The sequence below is a fragment of the Gavialis gangeticus genome, unplaced genomic scaffold, assembly GCF_001723915.1.
Source record: "Gavialis gangeticus isolate Ggan-Ray unplaced genomic scaffold, GavGan_comp1, whole genome shotgun sequence".
In the NCBI taxonomy this organism is placed as follows: domain Eukaryota; kingdom Metazoa; phylum Chordata; order Crocodylia; family Gavialidae; genus Gavialis; species Gavialis gangeticus.
The window spans coordinates 56357807-56370623 of record NW_017729030.1 but is presented as its reverse complement, the minus strand read 5'-3'; the positions used below and the strand labels follow the sequence as shown (position 1 = coordinate 56370623).

At 41.0% G+C, this 12817-nt stretch overlaps 1 protein-coding gene across 7 annotated transcripts in view; it reads right to left on the bottom strand.

The window, feature by feature from the left end:
* EPHA5 (EPH receptor A5) overlaps positions 1-12817 on the bottom strand; it is a 369106-nt gene that overhangs the window by 155517 nt on the left and 200772 nt on the right. For 5 of the 7 annotated variants that reach the window (XM_019522270.1, XM_019522269.1, XM_019522268.1 and 2 more), the window contains exon 4: positions 12234-12569. The exons of the other annotated variants lie outside the window; for them this stretch is intronic. In XM_019522270.1, the coding sequence (XP_019377815.1) occupies positions 12234-12569 (336 nt within the window). The remainder of the gene's footprint in view (positions 1-12233; positions 12570-12817) is intronic. 7 annotated transcript variants of the gene reach the window in all.

The following is a 12817-nucleotide window of genomic DNA, read 5'->3' as shown; positions in this document are numbered from 1 at the left end:
GCAGTTCCAAATAGATGCTATTATATCTCCTATTCAGTTCACAAACAAGCAATGACAACAACCACTAAAACACCAGCCATATCTGATATTGGGTATACTTTGCACTGATGTGGCACCACATGGTTACATGACCTAAGTGTAGTTTCCCTATGATATCTGCCTCTTCTTCTTTTACCAGCCACATCCATCCATCTCTCCATTACTTTCTGTTCTGCCCTGAATGATACCAGGTTCAAACTAGACACAGCAACAAAGGGATCGATACAACAGAAAGGGAAAATAAGAGAGTGGCTGATAGAGAAATGGCATGTTGAGCTTGCAAGAGGAGTTACAGACAATGAATTAAGGCCTTCATCCTCTAACCTGCTGAGGGTGCTCAGAGCCCCACTTACTTCAGTGAAACTTTATCCCAGCACAGAGGTTCATACGCAAGGAACGTGTTGCAGGACCAGGTCCCTACTTGCATTGAAGGACAGAACTCATCTAAAATCCATTAAAGTTCCTGGTTCTCAGTTCAGGCCCTTGTTGTATGGAACACTGTACATTAATATCAATTATTGGAAGGTATTTGGTAATGTGTGTGCATTGTGCAGCAGCAGCAGACAAATACAGCCCAGGATTTGGATTTGTAAACATCTCTGCATTTTGTAGACTGTGTATTTTTCAAAATCAATACAAGTATCAGTTTCATGGGAAAGGGGAACCAGCAAGTAAAGCCACTCTACTCTGTGTGACATTTCTATACAACAACTCACTTAATACAAAATTACTGTGACCCAAAGGTTATAGACTGCAACTCTGGCAGTTTCACCATTTTGTTCACCTTCTTGAGACGGATTGATTTAAAGAGCTTATTCAGTATCATGCAGAAGCTGCAGTGGGACTTATATTGGATTTCTGTTAGTCTCCTACTATTTCTATTGCAGCACTGTGAATATATATATTTTTGTTATTCCGATTTTTCTGTCCACATATTTTAAGAGGATTCTCAACGTATAATCTATACAATTCTCTGCAAACACAAGGCTATGTGCAATCTTAAAATTATAGGAATAACATGCCAAGCAAAGAAATTGATAGAAGATTAAGACTAAAGATCTAAAAAGGATTTATGAACAACAACACATTCAAAATACAAAAGACTATCCAGGATTTATTTAAAAAAAAATGTAATTAGACTTGAATTGAATTGGTAAGTAAAAGTGACTGGTACATTTCCCTGTTTTCCCCTCTCCAGCAAATTTCTTATTCAGCTCTAATACACTGAGAGCTTCCTGGTCCTGAAGACTGTGATTAAAATATGATTAACATATGATTGTCTAACAGTTCTGTCTAGCAGGGAAAGAAAACTTTGAAATAAGCTGTGGAGCTCTGGTGAGGGACAAATGTTTCAAAGGCACTCATCCCAGAAGCATAGTGCACTAAGCAAAGTACCAATCTCTGGGGAGCTGGGAGAAGGGGTAGGGAAGAATCTTATTTCTTATATGGGGGGCAGTGGGGGTGTTGCAGCTGAGGACCCGGCTCAGCAGAGGGCACCAGAATGCCCCCAACCTCACTGGAGCTGCCCAGCCACAGAAGCCAGGCAGCCCTGCAGCCCATAATGTATGGCAGCGGTAAGGGGGGCAGAATTGAGCTGAATGGCAGTCCTCCCCTAGATTTTTGCCATGGGAGGTACAGTTCCATGCCCAGTAAAATATAGAGAGGGGGAGCAAACAGACACCAGGAACAGCCTCCAGGAAGAGTGCACTATGGGGCTAGTGCATCTGGCATGTGGCGAGCCTGTCTCTCAGGTTCATCAGCCTCCTTCACCTCCACACACTGCAGAGAACAAGGTGACCCAGCTTCTATGGCCAAGTACTTCAGGGCTGGGCCAACTAAAACAAATGCTCCCCAGGGGTGATTTTGGTGCCCTCTCTAAGTTGGCACCTGGGATGAATGCCCCACTTGTCCTGCTCTAGTTACACTACTGCCCAGCCCTATCAAGCTCTAAACTCATGTTTAAGTTGCATCATGTGAAAACAAGTGATTGGTTTCAGTGGAAGGATAGTTGCTTATGAGCTTAGGGCAAAAACAACATAAAAACGGTGCGTGTCTGCATTTTATGGATCATACTACCTTTAAAAATCTGACCCTCAGCCTCCTAAATCACAAAAGTCATTTTGAATTTGTATCCTAGTTATATGTGCAGTGGGGTTCCCAATGTTTCCCAGATGGATTGATTGTTTTTGTCTTGGCACTGCTGAATGCTTGTGTAAAGGGCCACTTGTTGACATTTTACGCTAGCTCCTTTAACAGTCCCTGTATTCAAGTTTCTTGCTGCACAGCACTATCAGAGCACAGTCTATGGAGACAATTTTCTGGAAGGGAAGTAAATGTTTGCTTTTCTTACCCTTCTTGAGTATCTAGAATATGTCACATATCTCCACAGAAAAGCATTTGTGTTGCTATAATGACATTACCTTTCAGTAATGGTGGAAGGAATGGAGAGGGGAATTACACCTATACAACATTGCACAACACAGGATTTATGTCAGAAGCTAAACCTCATTGCCAATATGTAATTATAAGAATAATTGTGATGTGTTTCTTTCTCTTTTTTCTTGTTACATACTATGTTTATTTGTATCTGTATACATTTTAATTTCATGTCATCATTAAAATGTTTTCTGAAGATGTATGAAATCTTTTTATTTAATTTTTTAATGTGCCTGTGTATCATTGAATGGGTTATCTCACCTACTGTAACAATAAAAATTACCTCAATCTTAATATTTTAAGTTTAGGGAAATTTCCACCCTTCCAAGGAACTGTTTTAATGTTGACATGCATCATATGTTTCTAACATACAGAGTGCTATACAAAGCCTGATAACAAACTAAGAGAATCAGCAATTACCAACAAGGGAGTTATAAATAAAACTATTAAATATTCAACTTATCCATAATTCATTTGGTAGCAGACATCCAGCCATCTGGGCTGGGATGAACTTGCAACTCAGGAATAGGATGTTGTGTGATGAAGGTTTTACAATGGATTTAGTCACTGCAAGAGATTTCACAGAATAATCTATTTATGTGTCACTACATTTTGGATTTTATTTCACTTTAATGGTGTACTATTTTATATGCCCCTACAGTTCTGTCCCCTGATTATATGCATAAATCCTTTAAAAAAGTGGTGGGTAAAACCCTGGTCCCACTGAAGTCAATGGGAGTTTTCCCATTGACTCCAATGCAATCAGCATTTTGTAACATACCTTCATGCTTCTAATAATACTGTATGTGCATCGGCATGTGCACCTTCACATGTGATTTTGGGTATCTGCATCTAGTTTTAAACAGAGTTTGTCAATTTTACAAATAAAAATATACTCTGTATAAGGAACAAAAACTAAAGGGCTTGATAGGATTTGATAAGGAGTCCAGCAAGGAAAATCTTCCCACTATCTTCAAGGGGCCCTGGATCTAACCACAGGCCAAATTGCCAAAATTGTAACAACTGGGGGAGGGGAGGGGATTTTGCAATTTTACATTGGCCCAACTCTGTTTTGACTGAACCACAGAAGCATAGAAAAGTACGGCTGGAGGGGACCTCAGGAGGCTATCTATTCCAACCCCCCTGCTTGAGGCAGAATCATCCAAACCATGTCATACACATCCTTATCTAAAATAGGAGGCCCCTGGGGTAAAACATTGTGACTTGATTACACTCCTCTGTTGCAGCCAGCTGTTCATTACTACTTATACCTAATGTCTTTTCAGGCACAGACATACCCAGCAATGACCTGACCAGGTTTTCAGAATGACTGCAGATTGCAAGACCCCTCAGCTGATATGACTATACAGGTATCTTCCAGCCTAACTAAGAACATGGTTCTCATCAGCGTTCTGGCCTTGGAGGTGCTGAAATGAACTGCAAAAGCTCAAATTCCTTGCGACTTAGGGTGGTCCCATCTTTTTGATCAAATCTGTGATGGATCTGTGACTGATTTTTTATGTGTTGACCAGCTAATACATGTTCTGATTCATCCCCTTGTTAAGGTGGTCCCATTAAGGATGCTGTTATTATGCCTTACCCTGGCTACTTCTTGAAAATGCAGAAGGAAATTAATATGGCAGCTCACACAATTCTTTTTCCTGGATGAGAAAAATAGTCATCACTGTCAATTTTGATTTAGAGATCTGTACAATGCCTGCTGAGACTGCTTTTTGAATGAGCTATTTTTAGGAAAGGCCTCCTAAATAAAAGAAAGTTCTCTCAAGCAATACATGAGAGAAGTTGTATATTGTTCAAGAATCTGAGATTGGAGGAAATAAACAAATGCAACTGTCAGTGGGTTTTTCCCCCCACAAAATAAACAATGGTCAAATAATGGTGCTATTATTAGGGATCCATGAAGACCCTGGTTGTATGCCCCTGTGATATGGGGTGGGAAAGGAACAGGGAATTAGAAATGTACTCTTTGCTTTCACTGATAAAGAAGAAGGTCTGGAACTTTTCCTTGAAAAAGATCCTTGAAAATATGATGCAGCTGAAATATCCAGGATATAAGCTGGACTCTATTCTTTACCAAGAGGCTGGAGAGCATCTAACTCTTCACCCTCTCCCTCCGTCCCCACCCTCTAAACACTCACACGCTTCATTTGTAAATTGAGTTGCATGGATTTTGCAAGGAGGGTGGGCATTCAAAGAGTAATCTTGATGACCCACCCCAAAATCTTTAGGCTGACACTGTACTCAGAGGCATGCCAACTACAGTCAGTTCTCAGTGTCAGTTATAATGGCTGTGTCTACATGAGACACTGACTACACAGTCATTACTGGGGGGTTCTGATGGTTTATAAAGATACTAAATGACTGCACAGTAACCTGCATTACTGTACAGTAGCAGCAAAGAATGGCTTTGTTGTGACGCTGACTGTGCAGTAGCGTGAAACTGTGCAGTAGTCTTGGGGTACTGTGCAGTCAGCATCCCATGCAGACATGACCACTGGCCACGGACATTGGGTAGGAATGGAAGCTAAAAGTCTTGTTAAAGGCTTGCTCCCCAAAATATGATAACCTGTCCTATTAGCTTGGTCTTCACAGTAGCTTCCTGCTCTGAAGCTCAAGAAAAAGCATTGTCTTTGTGGTGGCTGCCCTGAATTCCAGAATGGCAAGCATGACTGGCCCAAGACTGGCTGGCAAAAAGTCCAAAAATCAATGGCATCCAGATGGGCAAGGATATATCGCAGCATTATTGTGATATATCACTATTCGGCTTTCTCCAGGGTGATGGTAAGAGCAGAACAGCCAGAGAACACGTGAATAAGGATGTATGCATCTTCTTCAGTGGCTTCTCCTCACAGTCCAGATCCATTAGTACCTACATTTCTTCATGCTTAATAAGCCCCTTCCTTTTTTTATTATGCTTGCATGTAGAACTCACCTCAGGAACTTCTGGTCCCTGCAAGTGTGTTCTTCAATTATTATGCAAAAAAAAGGGACTGGAAATGCATCAGTCTAGAATAGATTGACAGGATCTTTCTGGGGGTACATGGAAACATTGCTGTGTGTACTTTACATGTATTCACACTCATATGCTCAGCTGATATGAAATATTCCAAGAAGAATTGTCTTCTATTACGAAAAGACCCTCAGAAAGCTCCATCAAGTCCACTTGAGATTTTACAAAGCAAATGTAGTTTACCTGGAAGTTCTTAGATGTAGTACTTGATGGTCAATGTAAAGAATATTCATATGGATAGAGTTTCCTTTTCTTTCAGTGCTAACTTTACAAAGGCTGTACAATGTGGTCAGAAGAGAAAAGCTGTAAGATTCATTTAGAGAGTAATGAGAATTTTTTTTCCACCTTCAAAGGTACTCACATGTTTAGTTTGGACAACACTTTAAAAAATGTAATTCATTTACCTTAGATGGAGAGTGATGACCACATTTTGACAAACTGCAATCCTAAACTCTTTCACTGACATTTGGTTCATTCCCCTGCCCTACAGAAATTCACTGTTGGAGTATGTAGCTAAGCAGCAGTTTTCAATATATGTTAATTTCTCCACCTCTCCTAGACTCCAAGATTCAATAAGCTCTCTTTTACATTCCTGCAAGTCTTGGCAATCTGTTATGAATAAGGCTGACATACGTCTTGAGTACATGTGATTTCTCATTGCCCATGACCATTCTGACCTCGTCCATGTTCTGTGCATGTTCTGTCCAAACATTTAGTCCCATATGTCTTACACTTTATCCAAGCAAACTAACCATAACAGAATAGGAAAACACTGCTTTCATATACTGCATAAGCAGAATATCAAGTAAGATCAGGTGTTGGAGTAAAAATCAGATGTCACTAAAACAAGAAGGAACCAGCTTGGGAAGCATTTTCTCTTTCACTTTCCCTTCTGCCCCCTTCCCAGTACCTTGACAATAATAATTGATTGCCCTAATATTAAAAATTCCCAGGGAAAGCGATGACCTTTAATAAATAAACAAGGTCGCTTTGAATCTTGTATTGATCAAACAATGAAAGTGTGATTTTAAGACATCTTAGCCAATCTACCTCAGTGTGTGTGCATGTGCAGTCATGAGAATACATCCGAACCGACATTCTCTGAGAACCCAGTGATGCAGTCTGTAAGATACACGTTCCAAATAAGAGTTCCACATAATGGCTCTTTCTGTGTAAAGATCAGGCAAGAAGGAAGACCTCAGGGGATTTATGAGTCTTTTTTGATACACATGGCTCTGTTTAATCACAGAGCTTTGTGAAACACTTCCTCTCCAGCCCCCCTTTCTTCGCCCCCCCCCAAAATCACCCAATATTAGCTTGACCAGTGAACTGAATTATTCTCAGATGTGCTTTGACCCCTCCTTATATTTGCTTTCCATGAATGTTCTAGTAAGCCAATTCACTGGTGGGAATGAGGTGGAACGTGGAAACAGCTATCACCAGATGGTACATTTGAAAAGTTAATGTTGAGCTTGCAAATACATGACAGTACACAACTAGATACCCTAAGTTACAGTTATTTCCTCATGGAACAAGGGCAATATTATGTCACTTATATGCCCAGTGTTCACTACACAAGAGGGCAGATGGAGTGGGTGCATCTGGCAGACCTGCTATATGCACCAAGATTGGACCTTGACCCTGGAGTACAAGCCCTCCTCGAGCTCCTGATGGGAAGCAGGATTCCCCTATGCCATGCAATGTGTAGGGGGCATCATACATTGTGGGTTTTAGAAGCTATCTGATTGCTAATGCATACAACAGAAGCAAGGGAAGACAGTTCAGTTCCAACACAGTCAAGATGTGATTTTTTTGAATTTGAGCGAGTGTTTTGTACCATCACTGTCTGGTCTGGTAGAGTGCTTGAGTTGTAAAGCTCCTCCACTGAAGTATCCTGAAGATAACACTCCACAACTCTGTAGCAAAAACCTTTTCTGTTTCTAGCCTATGGATAATTATGGGCTCCATATGAATTTGCTTCTCAGGAAAATATACTGACTACTTATAGCACAGAATCAACCTTTGTCACACAGATATCATCTAAGCTTAATATGCAATATATGGCAAACTGATGCAACCGTAATGCAGTCCTTTGTGTGGCATAATCATATTATTTATTTTCTCCCTGAAAACCTGCCTCATTCAGAGTTCAGGGAATTAATCTGGATTACATACTAAACAGCTGTTTTGTAGAGGACACCTACTCTTCTTTTACTCTTGAAGTTGGAAGGTACATACCCAGTGAAGCAGACAACACTGGAGAGCAGATGGATTTTGAGGGCTGACTTTCATCAGGTTTTTTTTTTAAATTTACCCTTCTTCTACTTATCTCATCTGGCTTAGATTTTCCCTTCAAAACTATTTAATAGCCTTTATTCTACCTTCTCCCCTCATCTGACTTCTCCTTCTATTGCTTCTTGCCTTACCAATATGCAGAAATCGAGCTGGGGCTCAGTGCCTTTGAAAAACAGGCTGGTCACTTGGTTCAGGCTCAAAATAAGAATTCAGCAGCCAAATTTTTTATTTTCTAAAAACATGGTCCAAATTATATATGAATTATTCCATGAAAGTAGGATCCTCTATTATTCTCATCTTAGACCATGCAGTGGTCTTGTGGTCACAATGTTTTGAATATTAAACAGACAGTCATAAACTAATCATTTAATCACTCAAATTCTTCAACAAAAAAACCCCCAACATTATTGGATTCCATATGCTGATCAGCCAGGGTTAGCTAATCAACTTCATTTCACAGATTATTGTAACATTTTTCCTCTTGCACACAGAACTAGTATTTTTCTTGTTGTACTCTGAAATCTAATTCTGAGTCAAGACTGTTCACACATCTTTCAGAAAATAAAATTTCATAATTCTGAAAATGGCAGACTGACTACTGGTGCCAGTTTAAATAAAAAATAGAGAGAGAGAGATACATTACTTAGGAAAGAAGCAATTTTTTCAGGAAACAGTCCCTACAAGAACCCAAAACCAGTTACATTGCTTGCTGCCAAAGTTTCCATATATAAAAAACATCTGGAGCAGCCGATATCCTGCTGTTCATGCTTTTTTTTTTAATTTCTGAAATTACTGAAGCCTTCTTGGGGATTTACATGGAAATAAGGAAGAAAAAGACTAGGCATTCCTTTTGTAATGTTGGTTAGCAAGTCTCTGTCAACATTAGTACCTGCCAGGGCTGCCCCATAACATGATTTTTAAATTTCCTAAGGTTAGCATGACTCCTAGCAGGATTCTTTTTGTCTGCTTCAAGTCTTATACCAATTCCCAATGGCCTGATTCTGAACTTCACTGCACCAGATTTAGGCAAACATACTTTCACATTTTAATCAAATTGGTGCAATGGAATGCAGAATAGAGCCTCTTACCTATGTCTAACCATGTCTGCTGTAATATAAGAAACTCACTGTTCCACCTTTAAAGGGACTGGTTTTAAGAAGAGCTGAACACACATAAACTCTGTAGAAACTATGCATGTGTCTCCTCCTTTTCTTGCTGCAAGTGGGGGGCAGCTAGTAAACAGCAAACTGAAGGCTGCTTTACTTGTGAAGGGGATATTCAAAGGCATCAGGGACTGCAGGCATTCAGTTCCCATAGAACATCTAACTCTCATTTGAAAATTGCCCCCTGTGACTCTTTCTTCAAAAAGAATGCACCAGCCCTTGTTCCAATCAGCATCCAAGTGGCAGTGAAGAAAGTTAGGAAGACCACAACTTTGGCCCCTGCTACATGTTGCATATATTACACAATTTACTGGTATAGCATGCAGTGAATTTAGATTGGCCACATATGCAAAGTAAGACTGGACACAAGTGCAAAGTAATTATCACACAATTAACTGGTTAGGCATGCAATAAATTTAGACCACCCACACCTGCACAGTAATTATGACATGACAAAACTGACTATCCAGCTATAAAAAGAGCCACCCAGCTATACAGTTAGTGCTTGAAAATGCATATTAGCTCCATAGCTGATTTCTATCCAGCTTTATTTTGAATGTGTAGCAGGGCCCTTTTACTCAAAGGAATCTGGCTCATCTCTTGGGTAAGGACTGCAGAACTAGCCTTGGAGAGCACATTTGAATAGGGCCTCTCCAAACAGCACATAAAATAAAAAAAAAATCAAACAGAGGAAAGCAAAAAGATGTAATTTCGACACCATGCAGTGAATTACAAACATCGGGTCTCGGGTCTGACTGACCACTGAGTTCTTTCAGTTTTATTCCAAGATGACACTGTCTGCAGTTACAATGGTGAGACCCAGAGAAGCCCAGAGGTGAATCACAACCATAACTTCCATTATCCTTCACAAGAACTGTGCTTATCATCAGAAACCCCCATGTCTAATATTTCTCCAAAGCAGCTGTTTCAAAAGAAGTTAGCTAGGTAACACCTGCATAAGGGTAAATATTCTCAACTTGATACCTGGAGAGTCTGTCATGCATGTAACCCCTGGTATGACTCTCTAGAGGCTGATGCATAACTCGGATTTCCTTATAGAAAGCAGCAGTTGTCAATGTGCCATCTTTACCCATGCAGAATCATTCATTAAAGTGTATATAGGTTTACCTCCAAGTGTCAGGGAAATATCCAGTGCTAACTGAGAAATGCTAATGTCAGTCCAATAAGAAGAATGTACGTTTTTTCTGAAAAGAAAATTGCTGGCAAGAGCCTTGCTGATAGGGAAAATGGTAAATGGTATTATGAATCACAATGGTTGTTTATTTGCATTAAGCGGGTGTTTCTGTGAGTGTCATGTTGTCATCTGCTGGTGCTGCTCTTAAAGGCATCCTGCCACATCAATCAGCAGGGAGCAGCGACCGACAGTGCTTTTCTTTCCCCTCCTCGAGATATATTCACATGGCTTGCCTGACACATCAGCAATCCAAATTAATTTCCAGGGCAGGGATTTGATTAGCTACAACATATCAATGCTCTCTCTGGTGGCTGCTGAGCATACAAATATGTACCTGAGCTATACTGATGAAATTCAAACCAGTGCAGTCTAACATCTTTCTGCTTTGTGGTGAGGATTCAGAAATCTTGGTTTAATTGTCTCACTGAAGCTCAGGCAAATTCTGCTTGGTTAAGGGAAGAAACATTCCCACAATTAAGCCAAATTTGCATGGGTGTTCACCCATGTCACAGCAGCTGTCCTGGCATTTCATTCCACTGCCTGTCTAGCTCTTTGCCATTAACTCACCAAACAGACTACAGGTAGTTAGGAAAATGTTATAGCAGGTGATCGCTGCATGAGCAGCACACTTATCCAGAGCAGTCTGGATCATGATGCATTTCTTGACTCTACTACCTGTGTTTCCTATGCCAACATCAAAATGAACAATAGCAGCACTGGTAATTGTGATGTACACTAAATGTGTACTCATGCCACTTGTTACAGCAATGCTGTGATTTTTGCCCAGTTTCATCATGCCACATATGCTTGTGTTGCTGCCTATTGCCTCACCAAACTTACCTCTTGACATAAATGGGCCCAATACAGAAAGAGATAATGCGTGTGGTCTGGGTGCATTTAAAGGAGAGTGAGAGCCTGACAGAGGCCAGGGTCTGTCATTGCATGTGTGTGTCCTCCTAAATGCCGCCAACCAGCCATGCCACTGGTCACGAACTTGTCACAGTGGGGGGAGTACTGCATACTCCTTTAATAAGTGGCATGAAGCTAACTAGATGGGTAAGGAAGGGCCTTTGCAGGACATGGTCTTCGAGGAAAGGAGGAGAGAACACAAGCAAAATATGGAAACACCTTCCACATCATTCCACAAAGCTTGCTGGTGTGGTGTGAAGTGCAGGGAGTGTACGCATGGAGCTACATCCTACTGTGTTTGTGTGCATAGAAGACATAACCACTAGGGCTCTACCAACTTCTTGAGTCCCACTGGTTGCCTCCGGGGTGCTGTGTGCATCCCTGAGCAAGTATAACAAGTGCAGTATCTGTGCTCTGGTGAACACATAGCAATGTAATTCTGCTTGGACCTTGTGTGGGTTGATCTAAGCACCTTATTTCTCTGTGCTCCCACAGAGGTGTAAGGCAGAGTCTAGCCCTAGGTGGAAGAGAAAAAAATCTCTATGATTTTTAGCTTAGGATACAAAACAGAAAGGAAATAATGAGCAATTACGCACAAACACCACCTGACCTGAGACATGGTGAAGCCAGGCTACACCTCACCATCTTGAATACAATTGTTTTTTTACTATGATGCTAAAGAGGGACTGAACTCCCTCTGTGTTTTCACTTCCACTTCAGCTGCTTTTCCAAGATAATTAAGCATTTGCTGAGCTGGTAAGACCACTTAACTACTAACATTTGAAATCAAAATGATCTCGCTAGGATGTCCCTTTGCCAATAAGGGAGACAATTATGTTCCTTCTGTTTTAGTAGGTGGGTATACACTGAAATGCAAAACTCTGAAAGATTATCTGCGAGCTGTTTTATGTTAAAAAAACAAAGGAAAACATAACCAGCAATGCCTCCTGCTGAGTGGAAACATTCCTGCTGTGGAAGGCTGCAATGATTATGCTGTGAAACAGCAAAAGGTTGGAGGTGGGGGGAGCCCTGTAGAAGAATGTAAGGCCCAAGCTTGCCATCCTCAGACCTTTCACTCATTTCAATGGGAGTTCCACCCATAAAGGGGGAAAAGATCAGACCCCGACACCCCCAACTTTTTTTCCCAGGTTGAAGTTTCACTTACCTGCCTGATTTGTGGTTACATTTACAGACACATATTGTCGTGCTCCGGGATTCTGGTCGGACACTCCATTCACTGCCTCAATCTCAAAGGTATAGTTTGTATGGGCAAGCAGGTCCACCATCATGACAGAGGTGTTTTTCAGGCTGGTTTGCTGTGGGAGGTACCTGACATGACTGCCACACGCCTCACACAGACCTGAGTGTGAGTGGCACTTCTTGCATGCAATATAATAAGACACATCTTTCCTTCCACCAGTATCAGCAGGAGGAATCCATTCCAGAAAGACACTAGTCTCGTTAACATTTGAGATGGCATTCCGAGGAGCTGAGGGGGGTCCTGGTTTGTAAAGTAAAGTGAGAAAAACACATGGTAAAAATAGTATTATAAATCCATCCTGTTCTCTACTACTGTCTAGCCTGAAAAGAGTTGTTGCATTGCTTGTATGCCAAACAGCAAGCAGAGCCAATTTACCGTAGCACCTAAAGAAGCATGGGGCATGGGGAGCGTTCTTCCTTTTTCCTCTTCACTTTAAAGGGTCCAAGTTTGGACCCACCCATCTGCCTGACCAAGGGAGACTAGCTGAT